This window comes from Scophthalmus maximus, chromosome 7 (genome assembly GCF_022379125.1).
Source record: "Scophthalmus maximus strain ysfricsl-2021 chromosome 7, ASM2237912v1, whole genome shotgun sequence".
NCBI classification, from domain to species: Eukaryota; Metazoa; Chordata; class Actinopteri; order Pleuronectiformes; family Scophthalmidae; genus Scophthalmus; species Scophthalmus maximus.
In genome coordinates this window covers 7669710-7694387 of record NC_061521.1, presented here as the reverse complement: position 1 = coordinate 7694387, position 24678 = coordinate 7669710, and the positions used below count along the sequence as shown (strand labels likewise).

Below are 24678 nucleotides of genomic sequence, written 5' to 3'. Positions count from 1 at the left end.
ACACCCCTCCTCCCTTTTCCTCTGTTTGTCTTCAGCCTGTCTCACTGACCTGCTGCTGCTGACCCTGAAGATGCAGACTTGTATTTTTCCAGGGGAGCGTTGCTGGGTGCGCATTCTCGCTTTGGACCGTCCAGCGGTAGCGAGCGACGTGAGACCTGCAAAGCCACTGGAGCATTAACTGCTTACATACCTCGCTCAAATGTTCCTCAACAGTATAGCCTTCCAGCTGGCAGGGGTATCGTAACTGGTGTCTCTCACTGGTTTCTCCCCAAGGGAGTATTAAGAGGACATGGGTCCTCGCTATCAATCGCCCCTGGAGGCACAGTGGTGTAACTGACAACCAACAGACAGCCAGGTGTTTTCATAGTGGGAGATCAGGTTTTTTTTAGTGATGGGAACAATTTTGCCTGGTCCTATGCCATGAAGAGTATTCACACACAGGAGGAATCAATTCTGTCCGTCAAAGCCACACCTCGATCCGCTGGTTCATAATAGTCAGGATGTCGCTGCTTCAGACATACACTGATGAAGTCCAGACTTTTTTCCTGACTTACTATATTTGAGAATACAAATGTCCGCAAATGTTGCTCTGGAAGATTCACAGCGAGCGAGTGGGCATGTCGATGACTGAAAACAAACAGCGTAGTCATCTTCAGGTCCGGCCCCCCGTACATGCCATGTGAACGGAAAACCTCTGGAAAATATCCGGACAATTCTCGGTGTTCACGTCCGAAAACAGATTTAGTCAAGTTGATGGCAGGTTTCTCACTTGAAAGTTGTTGGATCTGTCCGTGCCATCTGTTTTTTTCTCTCTGTAACTACAATGAAATTGCTCTTGACCAGTGCACCAAGCTCCCAGTCTGTCCCTGTGGGACTACTTGGTGACCTGTTGCTGTATGTGAACAGCAAGTATTTCTAAAATAGTGTTGAGTCAATGCAGATGTGTTTTTTTGGGGGGTTTTGTTTGGTGTATTAACCGACCTTCCTCTGTGTTTTTCCCCTGCAGGAGGAGTACAGGGCTGAGGGCATAACCTGGCACAACATCGAATACATCGACAACAGCGGCTGCATCAATCTCATCAGCAAGAAACCCACGGCGCTGTTCCACCTGCTGGATGAAGAGTGCAAGTACGCCACCTGCTGCAGTTTGATGCTTTGACGGGCAGCGGTTAGCCAGATACAGTGACTTTTGGAAGACAGCTGTGTGCGTCCGGTTTAGATTATATCAGAGTGCATTCAGATTCGGGAGTTGCTGGAAAACGACAGTGACCTGGCTGACTCTGTGATGGATGATATGATGATGTTGAGGCATGCTGCTATACTATTTGGAAAAATCAGACCTAGTGTCATTTAAGAAAAAATCTTATAACATCACATAAAGAAACTGTAACATAAAGTCATGCTGATTCCCTCCTCTATTGTGAAACGCTCTCCTCCCCGTAGGTCAGCGCGCTGCCTCTGCGTCTCTCCTCTCCATAAATCAAATCCAGCGCTCCTTCGCTCCCTTTGCATAAAAACGCATCAGGCGGTGCACACACGGCCACATATATCTGCGTTAGCTGTCATCGCACTTGCCACTTAGCGTAGCTGGTTCCATCTGGATCTAATGACGCCTGGAATGGAATAGATTGTGTGTACAGTATGTGTTTGTGTACTTGGCGTGTGTGTGTGTGTGTGTGTGTGTGTGTGTGTGTGTGTGTGTGTGTGTGTGTGTGTGTGTGTGTGTGTGTGTGTGTGTGTGTGTGTGTGTGTGTGTGTGTGTGTGTGTGTGTGATTGTGGAAAAGGGGAACCACTTTCTTTGGAGGATGAGGGTCAAAAGGTCAAAAAAAAATGAGGTGGGGCAGGGCCTCTCCCGGGGTCTGTGCTGCCACGGGAAGGATCTTCATGCTAAATGATGACGCAGAAAGAAAGAAAGATGCTCAGAGATCCCATCAGTCACAGTTACTGCAGCTCTCCGAGCCCCGGGGCCCCCGGAGGAGTGGATTAGGTTACTGCAGGATAGGGGGCGAGTGTGGGGGTTCATTTCTACAGTAACAGCATCAACCTCTGAGTCCCCTGCGGATATACTGGAGGCAACAGTGTGTTTCAGTGACGTGGGGAGGAGAGGCTTAGATGATGTGAAACATGCCTCTACCGTAGGAATGATCCAGGCAGCTGAGGTCGGTGGTAAATAACCGTGAAGCAAATGTGAAAACGACAAGACGGATGTGCGAGGAGAGCGCAATGTACGTTTGGTTCATTCTGAGCCGTAGCATTGAGTTCGTGACAGCGGAGGGGTTCGGGGAATGGAACTGGAGAAGTGGAGTTGTACACTTCTATCCTACCTGAGAGATGCAGGTCATAATCATCAAGAAGATGCATTAGTTAGTTGTGTGTGTGACTGTAGTTAGCTCCCGTCCCCTTAAAATAGATAGAAAATTTGTGGGGAGACACAAGTGACTGTTGTCGAGAAAAACATTTTCGTATGGCACTTGCATTGTTGTGCATACAAAGTCCTAATCGTTCCAGAGATTTAAGTTTCTGATGTTCCCCTACGTGTTTTGAACCCGAGCCTGATAACACCACTGTTTGTCTAGTTTCCCCCAGGCCTCCAATCAGACCTTGCTGGACAAGTTCAAGCGTCAGCATGAAGGAAACAGCTACATCGAGTTCCCTGCTGTCATGGAGCCTGCCTTCATCATCAGACACTACGCTGGAAAAGTCAAGTACGGAGTCAAGGTGAGAGGCACGATCTGCTGGGAATGGCCAATCGGGGATGTGTGTCTGCCGTATTTTGCACATTTGCCAAATTATGCTGTGTGCCGATTGGATATTTGGTGGACATCTTACTGTAAAAGGAGACATTAATTGATTAACCCTTTGGTTTACTGTGATGCTACAAAAACCAGTGGGACACTTCACACCGGGCGGGTTTAAGCACGCGGCCCTGAAAGTCTGCAGCGGAGCTACCTGACGATCTGTCCTCCGAAATCTAACTCTCCGTTCACCCCCAGCTGCGTTTTGATAGAAAGCACATGTGCTGGAAGAGGCAGAGCGTATTGTTGTTTGCCTCTTTAACATTAATCCATAACAGCCGCTCATCGTGGCTGTGGGAAGGTGCTGCCTCGCGCATCTTCTGAGGGCCAAGGAGTTGTTTGGTGTGAAATGTGTCCGACGCCTGGCTCAGCTGCGAGAACACATCCGACTCAGAGCGTGTGATGGGAGAAAGTGTCGAAGGGTTTACAGTTCTCGGCTCTGTCATCAGCAGTCATGTGTGCGGTGGAAACCTTTTTTTTTTTTCAAATTTAATGTAAAGACGTGAAAGTTGTGCAGAGCTTATGTTCGTCATTACACCAAACACGGAGATTAAATACACACCTTTGGGGAAGTGTTCGTATCGTTTTTTTCTTTTCAAGAGTGACGTGAAGATCCGCTCTCCTACTGTCTGAGTAATACGGAGCCAGAGGAAGAAGCTGATTAGCTTGGCATAGCACAAAGACAGGAAACATGGGGCGACTGCGAGTCTGGTCTTACCAGCACCTCAAAGAGCATTTTCTTTCATATATATACATATATATATATATACAAAAACCAGACAGTAGAAATGCGAAGGTGTGGTTTTATGAAGGGGGAGTCATGTGCTGGTCTACACTCACGTGTTAATTAGTGAGTTTTAAGCAGGATCTATAATGTTTCTCCATTTTGAATAGCATCAGAAGTTCAGAATTCTGTCCTGCTTCGTTTTAATTATATATGTTTATAGATATATATATTTATATATTTTCGTTTTGCATTTATCCAGCAGTCAGTGTAGACATAGTCAGGAAACCTGAATGCTGCCCCCTATCCAGCCATTTCTCTAACTGTTCCGACGCCGACGATCCCACATTCACTTCATGTCGTGATGGGTCGCCTGTGTGGAGGTGAGGGAGGGAGGAGCCAGGCGTTTGGCTCTCTCGCTCCAGCCTTTGCTCATCTTTGTTGCTGTTGGTGTTTGTGTCATTTTTCATGAACACAACCAAGTGCAGAAGTATGACTGAGGAGAGACTGTCTGCTGAAGATATCTGGCTTCATCATGTCAGACGGGAGAATATTAGTAGTGATCTTCTCATCTAACACTCTGCAAAATAAATATATAAATGTAATGAGTAAGCGCTTTTCCCAAAAAGTCCAACTATTCTTGTAACTGCTGAGTAACGGCAGTGAAATTTTTGCCCATAAATAGCTGTAATAGTTATAAACTGTGCTGCCAGCTGCCGTTCCACTGTTTAACTAAAAAAAAGGAGAGAAAAACCACAGCTCAGCACAAGACAATAACTTCTGCTTCTGTTTGTTATGATACTGGAGTTGTATGATTTGATTTTTTTCCCCTATTTCTATCTTTGATGTTGTGATACACGCATAGACAACATCATATCCGCTTAATTATGACGACGCAAACTTTACGCGGTGCACGTGTCCTTCCTTCACCCAGGACTTCAGGGAGAAGAACACCGACCACATGCGCCCCGACATCGTGGCCTTGCTGAAGAGCAGCAAGAACGCCTTCATCTGCGGCCTGATGGGAATCGACCCCGTGGCGACCTTCCGCTGGGCCGTGCTGCGATCTTACTTCAGAGCCCTGGTGGCTTTCAGGGAGGCCGGCCGCAGACACACCCACAAAAAAACTGGTGAGGAATTGGCTATAAATCCCAGTGGTAGCGGCTTAAATGTTGAAGGCAATGAGAGGCCTTTATTCTTAAATCGGCTTCTTACGATGAGTGGCGGGCTCCTTCAGGAACACACTACTTTCTGCCGAACTTCCATCCGTGTTGGGTATTTCGCATGAGAAATGTGTTTTCTTTTGAACAGTTTTGAATAATTACCTCAAAATGTTATCAGGCAGAAAACTTTCAAATGAACATGCCGCTTCATTTACAGTAGACCCACTCTCCTGTAGATAACTTAGCCCATTAATCCTCACCAGATTGTAACTGTGATACTGAACTGATCCCACTTAATTCATCATGTGCAAGATTTGAACAGTAACTAAGAGTGTCCCAATGAGCTCTGATTAACATCCATATGCTTGGAGCCTTAATGGCAGGTACCAGACATATGCCACACAAGCTACTCATAAAAACAAGTGTGGGTGTTGGGATGGATCCTCAGATGTTTGGTGCCACACACACACACACACACACACACACACACACACACACACACACAGTCCCGATCTTGGTACATCTGGTGACTTTTATGGCCCAACTTCTTTCTCATAAATGAGCCTAAATCTAGCGTTCTTCAGCCCGACTCCTCTCTCTTACTTACTCTGTCTTACTGAGTAGCAGTTCTTAAATCATCAGACACGGAAACAGGAAGGAGCTTTGAACTTGTATGTCCTTATTAACAACCAGTGTGTGTGTGTGTGTGTGTGTGTGTGTGTGTGTGTGTGTGTGTGTGTGTGTGTGTGTGTGTGTGTGTGTGTGTGTGTGTGTGTGTGTGTGTGTGTGTGTGTGTGTGTGTGTGTGTGTGTGTGTGTGGTGAGCTCCTCCTTTGTTTCTTTGACACTCAATAACTTTACAGTTTTATTTTGCTTGTCATGTTTCACTTGAATCTTTCACTATTTACAAGAGTTAGTTTATTCCAGCGTCTCTTTTCAAGATCTTGTTCCACGTTTTACAGGTTCAAATGCATATTAATGAGGTGACAGCAGCTTGGATAATGATCATGATTATAGTCTAGCTTAGTTGAACTTATTTTTTCAGAAAAGGTATTAAAACCTTTGTTAATATTATATTCTTGTATGGTCCAGATAAATAATCAAGATTTGAAGCCAGGTTTTAAGGAGAACATGAAAAAAATAACCTGCCTCATGCAAAAGATCAGCGAACGGCAGAAACATATGATATTATTATTATATATTATATTGATATTATACAGCTTTGTGTCTTTATATATTTATTTAAGCAATTAGTTCACGCCACTGTTTGCTCTCGGAACATGCATCAAGTATTATTTTTTTTTGCATTTTTAGACTAAATAGTCAATTTATCATAAAAAAGAACAAGATCCATAATTCATGAGCTGCAGCCCTAATTACTGATACATGCTTTTGAAGCCAATACACACATTTTTCCCTCCTGCATTTTGTCAGGAATATTAATTACTTGTTTTTCATCCCCCAAGCTTTCAGCACGCAACAATAATTGTGTGCCCCATAATGTTTCAGCGCGACTCTTTGTTTGCCAATAGATGATCTTAACCGTACCACCGAACACCCTCGTACTTATACTGTACGCTACAGTTTACTGTAGAGAAAGCCGCGCTCCGCACTGTGAGGTCCAAAAGTCCTGTTTTAACTGGGCCAAGAACAACGAGGTGTGTTTGGGGAGGTTAGTTGTGCTCCTACTGTAAATGATGAGGAGGAGAGGGGCGTTTGATCTTCTACTCCTGAGTTTATTTTTCCTAATCTGGCAGGGACGTTACAGTGCAGTCTTTGAAAACCTCACGCCGACTCATCTCAGAGGGTTTTAGTTTCTTTTATTTTCTCAAACTCTTTTGAGAAATCCCCCTCGTCCTACTTTTTGTTTCTACTCAGCTGCTTCTTTTCTCTCTCCTGTCTTCTCATTTTCCTTAATTCACCTCATCCCTCTATTTTCCTTTATCTCCTCTCTCTCTACATATTTATTTTCCCTTTTTTTAACGTTTAGGGGATTGAAACCTATTTCTCCTTCATGAAAATGGAGATGCTTCATTGCAAACATTAAGTGTCTCTTGACTCTGTCTGTTCCTCTCTCCCTCGGTCTCGGCCTCTCACCATTTTAGGGAACGATGCAGCAGTTCCCTGCACCGTTGTCAAAACTGTTGACAGCTTCAGTTTCCTCCACCACCCGGTTCACCAGAGGAGCCTCGAGATCCTTCAGAGATGCAAAGATGAGAAATACAGTAAGTTCCTCCAAAAATCACAAGCCTCTCCGCCTCATGTTGTACACGATTGATAAGATTGACATTGATTATTATTTGGACTTTTTTTCTGCCCTCACTTATCATGGAGAACATTCTAGTAAAGAGGGTCCACTCGAGGTGAAAGTGCCTCAGAATATGTTTCTGCAAAGAGGAGGTGAAAAACAGAGAGAAAAGCACAAATAGTTTCTGCATAGCCGTTGTTCAGCCTTCCAAATTAATAAAAGAAAAGCAAATAGTGAAACCACTCCACTCTTTTTGCTACAAACATTTTTTTCATCCATTTTCACTTTTTAATAAAACATGAGAAATGTCGTTAAAACATTTGAAAGAACTGGGTCGAAGACATTTGTTTAAATAATCATCATATTTTATTCAAAAAGAATAAAACATCGTTATTTGGTGATTTTTATTTTATTTTTATAACCTCTTCTCTTTTTTTAAACTGAGTGTGGTTGTGTGAATTTTATTATCCAAAACAAATAATATGGAATTTTATGACTGTCTTTTGGCAGTATGTTTATGTATATATTAAAATCTGTTTTCCCTTTTACATTTCTTCAAGTTCAACTCATCTGTGTTTTGAGCTGAGCACACATTCTTTCTTGTGTTAAAGTATTGACATTTTCATAAAAATCCCCATATGAGCAAATGGGATTCAACATGGATTAGTTTCCTGTTGATAAACGTCTGTTGAACTGAGCTGAACTGAGAGGAAAAACGCTTCCATTTCCCATTTATTTCTGAAAATCCCAATCAGAAGCTTTTCACCAAGCTCAACGCAATCAAAGAAAAGCAATCCCGGGCGGTATTGGAAAAAGCCTTTTGTGGTCAAGATGTGAATAATAGATCTCTGATGATTTTCAGCCTCAGTAAGCTGGTTTTATTACAGCTGTTAATAAGACATTGGAAACCAGACAACTTGGCCTTCGACGCGCGCTGCTCAGATTGACTCACAGCGGAGCACAGCTCATACACGGCAGACGTATTACCACGCGTGAGCGATCAGACAAATGAATCAGCCCCATGTGGACCAGCAGGGTTTAATGAAGCCCCTGGATTTTCTCGGTTTGCCTGCCGCCCTTGATCATGTGTTGTGCCGCTGATAACCATGTGTTTGTGTGGCAGAGTTTGTCATCACGTTTGCCTACACATCCAAGTGCGTGTGTGTGCTTGTCGCGCGTCATCTTGTTGTGAAGCAGCACTCTGCTTCCATGCACATAATTCTAACAGCTGTCGGCGCTGAAACTGTTTTCCATGTCAAATTCCAAGCAAATTCCCCAAAGAGGGTCCTGTGCTAAAGGGAGACTCCACTGATTTTACACATTGACATCGGTGTTTTCGTCACGGTTAGTGCTGTTCAGCCTGTAATGCATGATGCATGATGTCCTCATTGGCATTTAGAGCACTAGACTTATAGATTCTGCAAAAAGACATAGCGTTATGGGCGATGGGGATAAAGCATTTTTAATATTTGATCGTCTGATCTCTTCTACAGTCCCTAAATGTGTGGAGATGAAATATGAAACTGTTTAATAAGACCTCAGTTAGTAGGCAAAGCACATGTCTACCTTTGAATTGTCACAATTGTCCCGGTTAAATTGATACTTTTGATTAGTTTAGAGAGCTAGTTTTGGGAATTCCACATATTCCTTTGCAGAAAGTACGAGGAGAAGATTGATGCCACTACAGTCGCCAGACTCACGGCAATTAGCTGCTCTCGGCGAAGAAATAGTCTGGCACATTACATCTCATAAAACAGGACATTGTCATATATTTATGCTATTTACTATTATTTTCATGGATTAACCCAACAAGAAATATTGTAAGAAATTTTGTAATTTAGTGCGATGCCTAGGTGCTACTAGTGCTTGGTAGATTTTGTTATATTTGGACAGAACCAGGCTTTTCCCCTTGTTTCCAGTCTTTGTGCTCACCTAAGTAAACTGCCCCGCTGACTGTGGTTTCATACATGAGAGGGGTAACAGTTATTTGAATTAACTCAAGTGAATGCGTGTATTTAGAAGTATTTTTTAAATTCCCACAGTGTCTTGACAATTTTGTGTGTGTGTGTGTGTGTGTGTGTGTGTGTGTGTGTGTGTGTGTGTGTGTGTGTGTGTGTGTGTGTGTGTGTGTGTGTGTGTGTGTGTGTGTGTGTGTGTGTGTGTGTGTGTGTGTGTGTGTGTGTGTGTGTGTGTGTGTCTCTGCTGTTGAAATAAGTTATTGCGTTGTAAAAGCAGTGAGTTTAAACTTTAACAAGAGAACAGCCAGCTCACATTAGCTGCTTGTTTTTGTATGTAATGCCTCCATACACATTAATGTTCCACTGACAAAACAACTGAGGTTGAGGCAGACTGGTGAAAAGTAACCTCAGGACAACACAAGAGCATGATAAAGCCGTAGCAGTGGATGAAAGGAAGCGAAATGGGGAACGTAGAGGCCGAAGAAGACTCTTTGTAAACTGCAAATGCCAAATGAAATTGCACCTCAGAGAGGTGGAAGGACTGTAGAGGTCTCAATGCTCTACTCACAAATAGGGATTGACTGAAATGCAGGTGAAGAGGAATCCAGTGAGCGCATATATATATATATATATTTCCTTTTCCTTTATTTCCATTTTCTTTTCTCTCCTCCTCTCATCTCCTTCCATCCAGGCATCACGAGGAAGAACCCCCGCACTCCTCTGTCAGATCTCCAAGGCACCAATGCCCTGAATGAGAAAGCCAGCTGGTGAGTCGGAGACGATACAAGTCCTAGCATCATTCCTTCACAAGGATCTTCATCAAACATTATTCCAAGATTCATGTCAGTGGGCCCCGTGGTAGACGCTGGTTGGAAAAAAAGACTATTACCTCAGATTTGATACATTTTAGAAAGTTTTGCAACACCCAACACTAACTACCTCTGACGCAGACCTAGAGATTGTCTAGACGAGTAACTGTCCCTGCCTCCCCTCTGCAGGGATGGCTACGGCGTCGGCTGCAACGGTCGCAGCTCCAGGTCGAGTCGCCTCTCCTCGACAGGAAGTCCCTCCCTGGAAGAGGACGGGATCTTCCTCAACTCGACCAACAGCAAGCTCCTGGAGAGAGCTCAGGGCATCCTGCTGTGAGTGAGACGCACATCGAACCAAACACGTCACACCGGTCAACACTGATTCCGACACAAGTTCTGGATGTGGGTCACAAGGCCAATATATATACAATTCCCATCATTCATTTGTTTCATCTGTCCACCTCAACCTGTTGGTTTGAGCTAAAGGACAAGACCATGTGGACATCACTCAGCTGTAGTGTGTGGTATCAGTGATGTTATCTTTAATCGGTGTCACACACATATTAACACACATGTTTAGCTGGCAAAGGAAGTGGGAGGGTGTGCTAGTGAAAGTCTCCATGGTCAATTCCTGCTGTAGAAAAAATGTGCTGTCCCAAGGAGAAATCCAAGAACCTTGAGACTTTCCACTTGAGGAATATCGGCGTGTAACCGTGTTTTAAATGCCACCGCTGTGCGCATACTGTTCATTATTCAATGAGTTATGCATTTGATATTAAAGCTTCATGTCTCACCTTTAGGAGGAACAAAAACTGCAAAAGCAAGCTGTCCCTTCCCAAGGTAAGACACAGACCTGACAAAACACAGAGCAACATTTTTAATAACACTATCCAAAAACGTATCGACCGAACACGTCAGCGCACCCCAGTCCGTTGAATGTGTGGTCTTCCCGTGCGCAGCACTTGTTGGACGTGAAGTCTCTGCGCCACCTGAGCAGCGTGACGCTGCACGACCGCATCACCAAGTCTCTGCTTCACCTGCACAAGAAGAAGAAACCGCCCAGCATCAGCGCACAGTTCCAGGTCAGTGCCGCCGTCGCCCTCCGCTGGACAGTCAGAGGATCACAAAAACATTCCTGTCTCCTATGATGACTTGGCAACAAAGTATTTAATGCTGAATCAGGACAAGAGTTTATTTATGCTGAAAAGCACCATCAAAGTGGCTAATAATGTTCCTTTTATTGTTATTGGACGAGGATGTGATGTCCGATGTTTGCGTCTGCAGGCGTCCCTCAATAAGCTGATGGAGACTCTGGATCAGTCGGAGCCATATTTCGTCAAGTGTATTCGATCCAACGCCGAGAAGGTAATTTCTGCTGAGGAGGAGCCATCTCTGAAACAGAGCTTCCGGATAACGTTCCTCCTTTTTTATATTGACCCTCTCTCTTTCTCTCTCTCTCTCTTTCGGTGTCCCATTCAGCTGCCGCTGCGCTTCAATGACAGTCTGGTGCTCAGGCAGCTCAGATACACGGGTATGCTGGAAACCGTCCGGATCCGCCAATCAGGATACAGCATCAAGTACACCTTCAAGGTAATGCTCTCCGACTGCGATGTGCCATCATGTACAGTCGCTGCCATGTCAGTGTTGCTGTATTATTTATTCGTAGCATTGTGTCATTAGCTCCTATGTGCCAGTGTGTTCTTTTTTCTGTGCGACCTCGAATTTAATGATAATTGCCAGCTCTCGTGTAGCCTCACTGTAGACAAAACTGTCTCTGTTTCCACATGCATACGCCGCGTTGCAGGACTTTGTGCGTCACTTCCACGTGCTGCTGCCTCGAGGCACGAGCCCGACCAAGTCCGGTATCAGGGAGTTCTTCAGACGGATCCACCTGATGCCTGCTGGGTATCAAGTGGGCAACACAATGGTACGGACTCTAGAAACCAATGCATCACTTTCTTTTGCTTCTTAATCTGTGGACTGCTGCAGTGTGTGTGTGCGCGTGTGTGACTGTGAACAATTCCCATGTTCCGTTATGCTGCAGGTGTTCCTGCGGGAGGTGGAGCGTCAGCGACTTCAGACCCTCCTCCATCAGGAGGTCCTGCGGCGGATCGTCACACTGCAGCGCCGCTTCAGGGCCGTGCTGGAGAGGAAGCACTTTGTCGACATGAGACGAGCTGCTCGTGCCGTCCAGGTGGGATGCTGTGGTTTGGAGGAGGACGGTGGTGGTCAAAACTGGCAACATTTCAAATCCTGATTAGCTGTGAAGTTACTGCTTTAGGCGCGACAACATTCCTCAAACCCAACATTTAAGGAGGAGTTCATTCGTAGTCCATTAAGGCTTCTCAGCCTTCATTCAGTGATTAATGATGTGCATTTACAGGGCTCTTAAATATGGTGATTAGATATAATAAGAATGTATCCTCAGTTTCCACTTGGTACTCCAGCTATTTCTGCTCTCACTTCTGCTGTGGTTTCACTTCTCACCTCACTGCAGTGATGATAAGGTGGAGCCCAGGACCTCATGATAAGACTTCTGGGTTTGGTTACAACAGGAGGTCACAGATGAAACAGCCTTGAAAAATTCATACGAGAAAATAAAAATAAAAAAGGCTTGGATTTACGGCTCCACTAAATTGCATTTATCTATTTTGCAGTTATAAGAAACTAGGACATTGTGTGGTAGACAAATGAAAAAGAAAAAAAGAGTTTCCTATAAAGACCAACATTAATTCTTAATTTCAATTCTTCATGACTTTGAACTGCCACACATTTTAGATCTGCCTCGTAATCAGTGGCATATTGGTTGAATTCTATGTTTCCCTTTAGTTTTCAGATGCCCTGGCACTTCCTTAGTTTCATGTGTTGACCAAAACTTCGTCTTTAAAGAGCATAAATGAATGAATTAATGTGTTGGTTGATAAAATGATTGATAACAATGGAAAAAATCAGATCTCTGAGCTCTTATTATATCTTCCGAGCTGCATGTATAGTATGAGTATTCAAATAGAGGTAGCTAATCTGAAAAAAGGACCTTTATTCACCCTTTTTTGAAAAGAAAAGAAATATTACACACTACATACTGTCATGTCTCTCTTAAGAGGGAAAGAAAGAAAGAAGAGAAAGACATAAGGAGGGAATAAAAACAGTGGAAGGGCCGACAGAGGAAAAAAAAACACTGCATTGAGGCCACCGTTGGTATGTTTTTTCTGGAAGAGCCCTCGGAGGGGAGCTGTCCAAATCTTTGTCAGGCTGAAAGAAAACAAACCCAGTCGAACTCAAGTCGGTCCAGAAGCACTGAAACGCAGAGCAGGAGCCAGTGAAGCACCGATAACGTTTAGTGGGAGAATAATTTACTGAAGCTTTAGCACATAAACTATCAACTGACTAGGAATGCGCACATTGAGGTTGTAAAAGGACATATAATATTCTATAAGGACACCTTTATTTTGGAAAGTTTGTCAGAATAAGGAGGATAAGATCAGTTCGATTAGATAGGAAGTTTTCAATAGGACGAAAATGAAGGTTAATCAAAGTTATTCTGAGGTCAAGTCAAAATAATGCGTGTTTGAGGTTTTTTTAAACATTCCTGCGATGTCTGCCAGATGCAGGTGCCAGATAAGGCAGTCGCACTGTATCACATTGTCCTGACATACTGTAACTTGCCATGAATAACAAAAATATCCCAAAACTTCTCTTTAACTTATTGTGGGTCTTCCCCTAAAGTTGGTGTCGTGTGAACCCAGCAGGAAGTGAGACTCTTTTTCGAGAGCTGGACACCCTTTTCTATTGAAGAATATCCTAATTAGTTTCCCAAAATTCACTCTTAAAGTTTCGCGTCGTGTGAATCACAAGGAGGATTTTGTCAAATCTTTGTCGAAGATGATCGGTCTACTCATGACTCCGTTCAGGTGACGGTTGTAAAACTAGGGGTTTCTGTCCAAAAGGCAGCGTGTGTTTCCACCTCTCATGGTAACTAAACATTTTGGTCCATGTCTCTGTTCGTCTGCAGCGATGGTGGCGATGCTGCCTCCTCAGACAATCCGCCATCGACTCGAGCATTGAGGAGGGGGCGGCAGTCTGTCTGCAGGCGGCCTGGAGGGGCTACGCGGAGCGCAGGAGCTTCCTGCAGTCGCGGGAGGCCGCCATCGCCATACAGAGGAGCTGGAGGAACTGCCGCCGTCGCAGGGCTTCGGCCGCCGTAACGGTTCAAACGGCCTGGAGGGGCTTCAGAGAGAGGAGCCGCTACTGCGGGACGTGCAGGACTGTGACGCAGCTGCAGGCGAGGGGAAGGGGATACCTGGCTCGACTCAGGTGAACGGAGGAGTTAGAGAACGAGTGGTCGGTTGATTGAGTGGTTGATTTGCAACTTGGGCTTTTGGTGATTTTTGCTCACTACACTTAGAGACTAGCTGGTAAACACATACACTGATATTTTCTCTTAAGACAAGGTGGGAAACAAAAACAGTTAAAGAGGAGGGACTATCCTACATCTCTTGGGTGGCCAGAAAGAAAACTTTTGTTTACAACTTGTTTCCACCGCCCCTAGGTGGTCAAAAATTTGTGGGAAAACTGTTAAACAAACCCCCAAACAAACAAAAATGGTGGACACGTTTTCATAATTAGTGTGAGAAATGTTCTGTTTTCGGCTCACTCCAATGACACTTTTCTTTTTTGTTTTCAGGCTCAGAGAAGTGAAGACGCAGCATGAAAGACTCTGTGGAGAGCAGAGTACATCAGCAGAGATGGATGCAGGAACCACGGAAGACCTGACTTCATTGGGACAGGACAGCGGTGTCCAGGACATGTCGGCAGAACTCTCCGAAGACCCCAAGCCCGTTTTGGTCGATGTGGGAGAGACGGAGAAAGAAGAGGACTCGGAGCGAAGCAGGAGCGTGGATGAGACGAGCCACAAGAACCGGTCGAAACGCGAGAGCAGGCGGATGAGGGAGCTGGAGCAGGCCCAGTTCAGCTTGAAGCTCCTGAGGGTCCGGACCACCAGTGTGGGAGGTCCTGCGCAGGAAGACTCAGTCCCAGACAGCGGCACCTCTCAGCCGGAAGAGCATCACAGACACTCCCGACGACAATCTAGTCATGGCAGCTTTGAGCTTCTCAGTGTAGACGACATGGAGACCGACGGCTCTGGAGGTTCTGGTTCCCAGTCGACTGCACCTCAAGAACAATCCCACGCTCTGGATATTCAACTACACGAGAGGCTGAGAGATTCTAACTCTAATGAAAAGCCTGTAATGGAGGTTGCCAGGGCAACATTTTATATCGCTTCCGACCAAAGTCCAGTTCATGAACCAAAATTCGAAAGCCCCAGCAAATCTTACCAAGAGAGAAGGGAGTCCACCTCTCGAAGGCCGGTTGTGGTTTTGATCAGTATGCAGAAGGAGAGCCCTGTGGATGAGGAGGAGCTGCTGGCAGCCCAAACCCTGGAAGGAGCTCCCCAAACAGGAACGGCATCATCCGGTTCTCAAACGACCCCGATTGTAGGCTTGGAGGTCGGCTCAGACACAGAGCAGGCCCATGGGACTGCTGCCCGGCCCAGTAGAGACGTGAACGGGGTGGACGAGTCCTCCGTGTTGCCCTCATCGACCCCCCATGGATCGAGTCCGGACGCACCGGGGATTTCCTCCTCGGAGGTGGACATCCAGATCATCCTGGAGCCCAAGCCCGCTGTTCCCCCAACTCAGCCGGAAAGGAACGTGGTCCAGCCAGCGCAGGGGGCTCCCAGCCCGACCCTGGACACCAAACCACCCAAAGCCCAGAAGAAGAGCTCGGCGCAGACTGTGATCGTGAACATGGTGGAGAAACCGTCCAACTCGGTGTTCTCCCCGCCCAGACGCAAGCTACCGTTCTCCAAGTAAGTGCACCATCACCCCAAGGATGTGGGCGTAGTTTGGAGAAGGCGCAATCCTACCTTTTGTAAAGTTTGTTCCCCAAAGCTGCTTTAATAATACGTGAAAATATGTTGTGGCGGTTTAATATAATCCTCTCCTCAGGTAAAGGCAAATGTGTATATTGACCTTCCCCTTCCCCAGTGAAAGCAAAAACATTACAATCTACCGCAAGCTTAAAATAAGATTTCAACCTTTTTGTATCAAACTCTTAACACCAAGTCCCGTGTTGCAGGTCTGATAAGGATTTGGTGAACCAGGAAAGATCCCTTGCCATGTTCAGAGATGACTCGAAATCTGCTGGATCCAGAAACAGAGAGGTAGGACGCAAAAATGTGTGCGAGCAGCATGTGCCCACCGTTAGATTGTCGAACAGTGTGTGCAGACTAATCTCTTTGCGGTAAAGCTCAAGTTGAGAGCATATTTCTGATTGTAAAACTGAATATCTAATATCTACAAAAAAAGTGGGTGAATTGGTTTGTAGTGGCTCACATTGCTCTTACAAATATAAAGGAAACAACAAACTAACACTTAAAGCTGTAGAAATATTTAGCTCGCAACTTATTTTTGATGAAAATGTTTAAAAGGAATCTGTCACCAAATCGCTTTGTGCAGATCTTTGAAAGGCCTCGTCTGCCAGAGCTTAAGTGAAATGTTTTAAAAAGCTCTACACGTAGTTCATATGTGTTCTCTTAGATTTAAGTGGAACCTTTTTTCAGTTCTGTGGCTACTTCCTTTAGGTTTTGCTGAGAATTTACCTCATGAAAGATGTATCAGTAAAAGAAGGTTTGCATTCACTTTTCACTACAGTAGATTCACAGTCTTGTGCTTTGCTTCAAGCGTATACATGATCGTGTGCATTTTTTTACACAAACACACACACACACACACACACACACACACACACACACACACACACACGATATGTGGCAGCTTACCTGATGTTCCTGTGGTTGCTTGGAAGCAGGTGGGCCGTCCAGGCCCCAAAAAGAAAGCTCGTATGTCCCGGACGCGCTCTGACTTCCTCACCCGCTGTAACTCTGAGGGGGCGACGCAGTCAGACGACGACGACGAATACTACATCCCCGCCCACTCCCGCACGCTGCCCCCCTCCCTGTCTCCCTCCCTCGCCCGCCCTGAAGCAGACTGTCACAGTGACTCCGAGATGGTAAAATACCGGATCTCCGGGGGGTCCCATGACCTCCAAACAAGTTTCCTGTCCACTCCGCCACCCGACCCTTCCACCACCTTCCTCTCAGGTGGACCCGGCCAAGCAGCCGGGGAGGAGCTTTATTTAACACTGCTAACTCCACTTTTACTGGACTGTTTCACTGCTGATGAGCAGACTGGTGTTTCTGCCCTTCACTCAAACAGGCTGTCAAATCGGCCCAAGCTGAGCTGTCCTCTTTAGGCTTCACTCCCCTTTTCCGCCTCAAGAATGTCCGTCAAGGGATTCTTCGACTTTAAATCTCATATTTTCCCTCAGTATTAACACAAAACAATTTTTTTTTATCATTATGTCTACATTTGTTTCATATATTTTGTTCCCGTAACCACTTTTCTGACCTTGTCCAACCAACAGCCCCAAACCTCAAGATCTTCAGTTTACAATGATATAAAACTAAGAAGAGCAGCAGGACTTTGGTTTTGACAATTAGAAACATAAACAACATTAGTTATTAAATGCATTTAAAAAAACTGAGATTTAATTTCTGTTGATCAATTAATTGATTCATGAAGTAAAGATATTTGTTAGGTGAAGCTGATTTCTTCACATCACTGACAGCAGCAGCTTCAGCCTTAGATTCTTTGTTTGCTGCTGCATCAAATGAAACTTGGAGAGTTGTCAGTTTCCGGTGAACCCCTAACCCTACGTGATCTTCTCACAATGGTGCAGTTCTTGAATGAAAAATAGAAGAGTTAAAACTCAATAATTTAAACTTCAATTATCCCTGTAACTGCTTGTTCTGTAGCCGTGAACAGATGTCCAATGGTAAGAGCTGCTTCGCTGTCAGGCTGTTGCCCGCTGAAGAGCTCGTGCGCTCACATTTTGACCTCCCGACACCGGGCCTGTCCCCGAAAACAAACCCCGTCCCGCCTCGTGTTGCACTGCACGCCAACCGCTGCTCCTGCATGCTGGAGTCGTTTGAACCCCGAGCAGAGTAACTTCTCACTAACGTCGCCGTTCTCTAACAGGATCTCAGAGCATGACTTCTGTTTCTCTACCTCACTCGCAGCATCAGCGTCATTCTCTTGATTTTCTTCCATCTTGTCAGATTTAGTAGCATCACCTGGACCAGAATATATACTGTGGTGGTGAAGGATAGTGCATTTTTTTCTCTATGATTATAGACAGAGATAGTAGAAGATACTGAGCTCTGCTGTATGTCGCTAAACTCATCATCAAAACTGCTGCATCCTGGACAAGTTTGAAACGTGCCAGAGCTCGGTCAACTGACTGCAATAGATTGTATTTTAAATATATGTTTTTCTCACCTGGTTGTTGCTGTTGTCTGCTCTCCAGTCTTCTCACAAAGACCAGAAGAAAATCCATAAAACCATGTCATCAGGAGACCTCGGCAAGGTCGAGGTCCTCAGGAAAACCTCCAGTCACGATGGAAGGTAGATACCCCAAGTGTTTTTATGTTTACTGTGCATCTACACAGACAGAAGTATGCAGTAGTATGGTAGCAAAAATAAAATTTGCAATTAAATAATATGAAAGTTATTAATAAAATGAATTAATAACATTGGTTTGACCTGGTTGTTTGTTAAAGACAATTAGAAAAAAAATCATATTTACAAACATTTTTTCTTACTTATTGTGGTTAAACCCTTTTAGGACTTCAAAGCATTCATAAGATCATTTGATGGCCTGGTGTTTTGAAACTGCAATGTGACATGGACATCATATGTTTTAATTAATTCATTAATCACCTTGCGTTTGTCATTTAGCAGGATGAGAGGGAAGATGCGATTCTGGAGCAAGACGAAGCATGGAGAGAAGAAACTGTCGAGAGAGAAGCAGCCGAGCATGAGTGAGGCCGGAGAGACACATGGTAAAAAAAATGCTTTTAAACTTTGTGTTTGAGACTTTGAGTGTCGATGTATAGATACATAGAGAGTAAACACAAATACAAAAATACAAATTGCTCCAGTATAAATTTACCCTGCAGCAGGTAAATTGTAGTTATGGTCACCCTCCACCAGAAGTCATGATAAGAAACAAGACGGCAGCAGAGCACAGTATAGATCACAGACAAAATGTTTCACTCCTGGTTTAACAAAATCACAAACGATTTTTTCAATTAATCCCTGTTCCTCCCTCTTTGTGTCCCAGAAGGCCCCTCTCCTCCTCACAGTCCGGACCTGGAGGCAGCCTCCTCCGGAGGGGTCAGGGACAGTAAGGAGAACAAGGAGCCGTCTCCTAAAATGAGGAGGCGTCGCAGTGTGAAGATCAGCAGCATCGCCCTGGAGCCCGCCCAGTGGCAGAACGACGCCCTGCACATCCTGTCGTCGGCCCACGACTACCGCAGCATGAACGACTTCCTCATGAAGAAGGTGACAGGCTAACCCTGTACACACCTTCTGGCCTGACCGGCTGATGGACATGATTTTTATTATTTATTTATTTGTATAAATGTAATTTTTCAATCAAGTGAGCCCCAAATCCACTTTAACCACAGGTGTTTTGAGGGGGAGCAGAGAGACATTTCAAAACCTAGACAATGCATAATTATCTCAAAAGTTACGTGACAACAGAAATCTTTGGATTCATGGTGTCGTGTATCAAGTCCTGCGTGTAGTTTCCAAACTTAAAAGTGCGGCAGCCTGTCATTTTGATGAAAATATATAATGTCAGTCATCCAGACCTCAGTTGTAAAAGCTGCCATCCTTTTTTTTTTTTAAAAACGAACTTATTTAAAAAGTCTCAAATTTAAATTGATGAATCTTGTTGGCATTATTTTAGTCTGCCATAGGAACAGTTTTCTGATTTAGCCTTTCCCTTATTGTCAGATTTGTTCGTCCTATTTATTCTGTTGCCATGACTGCAACTAATACGACTTCTTCTTAATCACTACGCACAACATTTAACACACTCCAGGAGGTATGGGTATGACGGTGCAAAACATTGTATTATGTTCATTCATTGTATATTTGTGTATGAAGAAGATGCTTTTACTGCCTGTTTTAAAAGGGGAATATTCCTGCTAGATTAGAAAATTATGGTACAGACTTCCCATTTTTTAAAGGAAACCTTGCATTCCACATTACATTTTAACACGAAGTTGCTGTGCATGGCTTTTTTGTCCACATTATTTATTTATCATCCCTCGTCGACTTGTTGAGCTGAGCCGTTTATTTGAATTGTCCCGCCAGATCGCTGACCTTGATTCCGAAGACAGTAAGAAGGACACCATGGTGGACGTCGTCTTCAAGAAGGCGCTGAAGGAGTTCCGGATCAACATCTTCAACTCGTACTCCACCGCTCTGGCTGTGAGTCCTCGCTGCTCTTCCCTTTGTCTCACCTACTGCGAACACAACAGGATCAGTGAGATGGGGACATTTATAATCACAGAAAACTACGGTGAACTGATTCTTTTCCCTGAATGTGCAATCAGGCACATCAGACGGCTCAACTGAAAAACCTGAGCAATCTATACTGAAGAGAAAACTCTCGAACTGTAGCTGTAACTGATGTAACCGTATGCAAACTGGATGATATATCTTTCCTTTCCTTTTTTCCTCGCCACCAGATGGATGACGGGAAGAGTATCCGTTACAAGGACCTCTACGCCTTGTTCGAGCACATCCTGGAGAAGACCATGCGCCTGGAGCAGAGGGACTGGAGCGAGTCGCCGGTGAAGGTGTGGGTCAACACCTTCAAGGTCTTCCTGGATGAATTCATGACCGAGTACAAGCCCATGGAGGGAACCATCGGCCGGGTAAGACTGGAAAAGCTGTGAGACTCTGTTGATGGACAAATACGTGTTCATCTGGAGGGATTTTAACAGGTTTATCTATCATCAATATCAATTAAAAGCAAACAAGCAAAACAAAAACTGCACAAGAAATGCAGATATTAAGAATTTTAGAGTTACCGCGTGCCTTTTAACCATTAAATGCACACTGTAAACTTAAAGACTGTGGAGCACTTCATAACTTTTGGTTGAATTACAACAAACACACAAAGTAACAAGTGTCTCTCTCTTTTCAGGCTCCTAAACGTGAGCGCAAGAAGTCGCGGAAGAAGGAAACTGACATTGTGAGTCAAGCAACGCTTTGGTACATGAAAAAACAACATATTTGGAATAAAATAAATGAATCTGATGTGACTGGTGAATGCTCTACTGCCCCCTGCAGGTGGAAGAACACAATGGCCACATTTTCAAATCCACCCAGTACAGCATCCCCACCTACTGCGAGTACTGCTCCTCCCTCATCTGGATGATGGACAGAGCCTGCGTCTGCAAACGTGAGGACTGGGAAAACCCTCACACACACACACACACACACACACACACACACACACACACACACACACGTTCCTTTTTCAGACCTGTTTAGTTTGCATGCTCCATAACAGCATTAATAATATCAGCCCAAGAAGTGTCGTCAAAAAAAAAAGCTTACTCCTGTGACACGTTTAACTCACTTCACTTAGATATGACTTCCATAACAGTTCACTTTGATAAGCGCGTGGATCATATTGATATTGTTGTTAAGCTTCTTTGAAATTCATAAATCAAATGAATTGGCTTTGCTCAGTCCACACTAGAGTCCCATACCAGCCTGAACGAAGTGAGCCGAGCCGAGCAAAGCCACCGTACTTCGTCTTAACTCCACTCCAATATTAATAGTGTGGAAAATACCATTCAGACGACACTGAAAATAATTTCCTTCGCTTCCACAAGCCTTCAAACCAATCATTTGACGACATGGTTTGTTGATGTAACAGTGGTTTACATTGTTTGGTGCGGTCATGGAACACGGAAAGTACTGAGGTCGGAAGTCAAAGACGAATCATTGTCTGGAAGAGTCATGAGATATCAGGGAATTTTTACGTTTCACTTAAAGATATTACAGTACATAGCATGTGTGTGTCCGATTGTGTCGGACATTCCTTGATTTCGATGTACAGTTTTACATGTTGAGGAAGCCACAGCAGTCTGTCATGTGCTTTCCTCTGAATAAATTAATGGATTTGATTACTACTAACTGGGATTAATGAACAATGAAATAAAGACAATTTATATGATGTATATGACAGTGTTACATTGGCGTAAAGACATTTAGGGATATAAAGTATATATACAAAGGATTATTGGTTTTGACCTCCGATTTTTTGCTTTTTGTTTTGCACTTTTGTATTTGGTCTAAAAGCATGCTGTTAAGATCTGCAAGCCTGCCCACTAATACACTTACACACACACACACACACACACACCGCACACACACACACATGTACACACCACCAGCACTTCCTAATGTTCTCCTAACTCACTTACCAAAAGGGCACTCATGTCTTTGTGTGTAGTGTTTTTCCACTCACGCATCCCCCTCCTACTCTTGTCACACACACACACACACACACACACACACACACACACAAACACACACACACACACACACTGCACATGCATACTCACGGTACTTACACACTCGCCCTGCCTCCCTGAGTGTCAGGAAGATTTGTTTAACCTTGTGCTCCTTTCATGAATCTTCCTTCTGTCAAGTTACGACGCTCCATCTGCTCTTTCAGAGCACGGACATCACATTCGGGGTCTCCGTCGCTCCCTCGCGTTTACCTGTCCGAGTCGTCGAGGTTGTCAGGTTGTTATGTGAGGAGGTTGGAGAAATCTTATCAGTCTGATTGTGTTGTGTTTTCTACAGTGTGTCGCTACGCCTGCCACAGGAAGTGCTGTTCCAGGATGACGACCAAGTGCAGTAAAAAGGTAGGTCCATGGTTTTATTTTTGTCCATAGTCTCAATGTGCTATGAAAATACATCTAGTGAATATGGATATCACAGCACAGTTAAATGTGTATGGGCAGGAGACATTCCATATTGGGGAGTAATTATGCTTTGGGTAAATACGGTGGCTTCATGATGTATTAAACCTAATCGTAAATTGTTAAAATTGCCATCTCTGCCCATCAATCAACACACAATAACTCATAATGACAAAGTGATCACCTGCTTTTAGAAATCTTTACAAGCTTGAAATCTCATTTTCAAAAATATCCAGTCCCTTCGCTGTGACACTCCAGATTGTGGTCAAAGTTCTGTCTATTTCAGGTCCCATGATATATTATTATTGTGGCACTTTCCATTCTAAATGAGATCAATTGAATAATAAAAACTCAGATACACACACAACTGGACAATAAATGCTTCTTTTTTTTTTAAACAAAAGCTTTGTCGTCTATTAAACAATTCTGTCAAAACTCTGCTGTTTGTGTATTTCTATCAAATGCATAAAACAACTTATTACAATAAGTTAAATTCATATGCTACAGTGTAAAAAAACAGGCATGCTCCTTTCAAAACATCGAGGGCTTTTTGCAGTTACAGGCTCATCAGGTCTAATATATACTGGATGAGTTTACTGACGTCACCTTTCATTGTCGCGCTGCCGCAGCTCGCTGCTCCACACAGGTCACGAACCACATGCCCATTTTGATGTGAACACATTTCTGTGCTTGTATTTATTACATTTTTTCTATTTTCAAGTATGATCCAGAGCTGTCGTCTCGGCAGTATGGCGTGGAGTTGTCCCGTCTGACCAGCGAGGAGCGCACGGTGCCACAGCTGGTGGAGAAGCTCATCAACTACATCGAGATGCACGGCCTCTACACAGAGGGGATCTACAGGAAGTCGGGCTCCACCAATAAGATCAAAGAACTCCGTCAGGGGCTGGACACAGGTGAGCAAGTACTACTAATACTGCTCTTTCTACTACAGTATTACTATCACTGCCCAATACTGTTATATTTCATGGACTTGTATGTACTACTTCAACTACTACTGTTAATATTACTACCAGTACTACTACAGCTACTCCCCCCCCCCTCCCCCTGCTGTTACTTTTACTATTTTACTGCTGACATCACAACTACTGTATACAATCGCAAAACTAGAAATATGAATGACTGTGAATTTACTTGAGTCTGTCTCTCCGTTCCAGATGTGAACAGTGTGAACCTGGACGACTACAATATCCACGTCATCGCCAGTGTCCTCAAACAGTGGCTGCGCGACCTGCCCAGCCCGCTCATGACCTTTGAACTGTACGAGGAGTTCCTCAGGGCCATGGGTAAGCCCCTGATCAGCCACTTTAGGCGGCTGCTTCTTACCGTTTGTCGAAATTCTCCTCCAGCTAAGGGGCACTTTTGATGATTTGTGTGTTTTTGTTGTTTTTTCCTCTCCGTTCAGGTCAGCCAGACAAGCGGGAGGTGATCCGAGGCGTGTATTCTGTGATCGACCAGCTCAGCAGGACACACCTGAGCACACTGGAGCGCCTCATCTTCCATCTGGTCAGGTGAGATGCGAGATAGGAATCGACGTCGGCAGTAGAGCCTCAGGCAAAACAGCCCGAGTTGGAAAAATGTAGGTTTTGAAATCAGATCTGAGGAATGATTTTGTCTGTGCAGTCAGCTTGTTTTTTCTACTTTCAGATTCCCTTTGTCTTTATCTCACTAATCGTCAAACACCGTAGATCCTCTGTCTCTGTCTCGTGCTGTCCTCTCAATGTTGTGCTTGATGGGAATGGGCGTGATATTCTCTGAGGATCAACAGGGGGTTTACAGGATAGTGGTGTGTTGCAGGATCGCCCTGCAGGAGGAGACAAACAGGATGTCAGCCAACGCCCTCGCCATCGTGTTTGCTCCATGCATCCTTCGCTGCCCGGACTCCATCGACCCTCTGCAGAGTGTCCAAGACATCAGCAAAACCACCGCGTACGTCCTCTGGCCTTTACCTATACCTCAAATTCACGGTCCAAGTCATCAAAAAGTTCTTTTAACAAAAATAAAACAGAGGTGCTTTATGGATCAAATGAGCGTATATACCATGCAT

General features: G+C 44.4%; 1 protein-coding gene across 14 annotated transcripts in view; it reads left to right on the top strand.

The window, feature by feature from the left end:
• LOC118314679 (unconventional myosin-IXAa-like) overlaps positions 1 to 24678 on the top strand; it is a 138706-nt gene that overhangs the window by 101638 nt on the left and 12390 nt on the right. For 6 of the 14 annotated variants that reach the window (XM_047333554.1, XM_047333552.1, XM_047333547.1 and 3 more), the window contains 28 exons: positions 1007 to 1128; positions 2578 to 2719; positions 4455 to 4650; positions 6788 to 6907; positions 9580 to 9655; positions 9887 to 10030; positions 10498 to 10537; positions 10657 to 10779; positions 10982 to 11062; positions 11177 to 11287; positions 11502 to 11624; positions 11742 to 11891; positions 13710 to 14011; positions 14382 to 15566; positions 15836 to 15920; positions 16565 to 16768; positions 18125 to 18222; positions 18556 to 18659; positions 18941 to 19161; positions 19981 to 20097; positions 20358 to 20546; positions 20819 to 20866; positions 20965 to 21076; positions 22495 to 22556; positions 23335 to 23527; positions 23789 to 23917; positions 24037 to 24142; positions 24429 to 24560. In XM_047333554.1, the coding sequence (XP_047189510.1) occupies positions 1007 to 1128; positions 2578 to 2719; positions 4455 to 4650; positions 6788 to 6907; positions 9580 to 9655; positions 9887 to 10030; positions 10498 to 10537; positions 10657 to 10779; positions 10982 to 11062; positions 11177 to 11287; positions 11502 to 11624; positions 11742 to 11891; positions 13710 to 14011; positions 14382 to 15566; positions 15836 to 15920; positions 16565 to 16768; positions 18125 to 18222; positions 18556 to 18659; positions 18941 to 19161; positions 19981 to 20097; positions 20358 to 20546; positions 20819 to 20866; positions 20965 to 21076; positions 22495 to 22556; positions 23335 to 23527; positions 23789 to 23917; positions 24037 to 24142; positions 24429 to 24560 (4715 nt within the window). The remainder of the gene's footprint in view (positions 1 to 1006; positions 1129 to 2577; positions 2720 to 4454; positions 4651 to 6787; positions 6908 to 9579; positions 9656 to 9886; positions 10031 to 10497; positions 10538 to 10656; positions 10780 to 10981; positions 11063 to 11176; positions 11288 to 11501; positions 11625 to 11741; positions 11892 to 13709; positions 14012 to 14381; positions 15567 to 15835; positions 15921 to 16564; positions 16769 to 18124; positions 18223 to 18555; positions 18660 to 18940; positions 19162 to 19980; positions 20098 to 20357; positions 20547 to 20818; positions 20867 to 20964; positions 21077 to 22494; positions 22557 to 23334; positions 23528 to 23788; positions 23918 to 24036; positions 24143 to 24428; positions 24561 to 24678) is intronic. The other 8 variants (XM_047333557.1, XM_047333549.1, XM_047333558.1 and 5 more) reach the window with 5 other exon arrangements.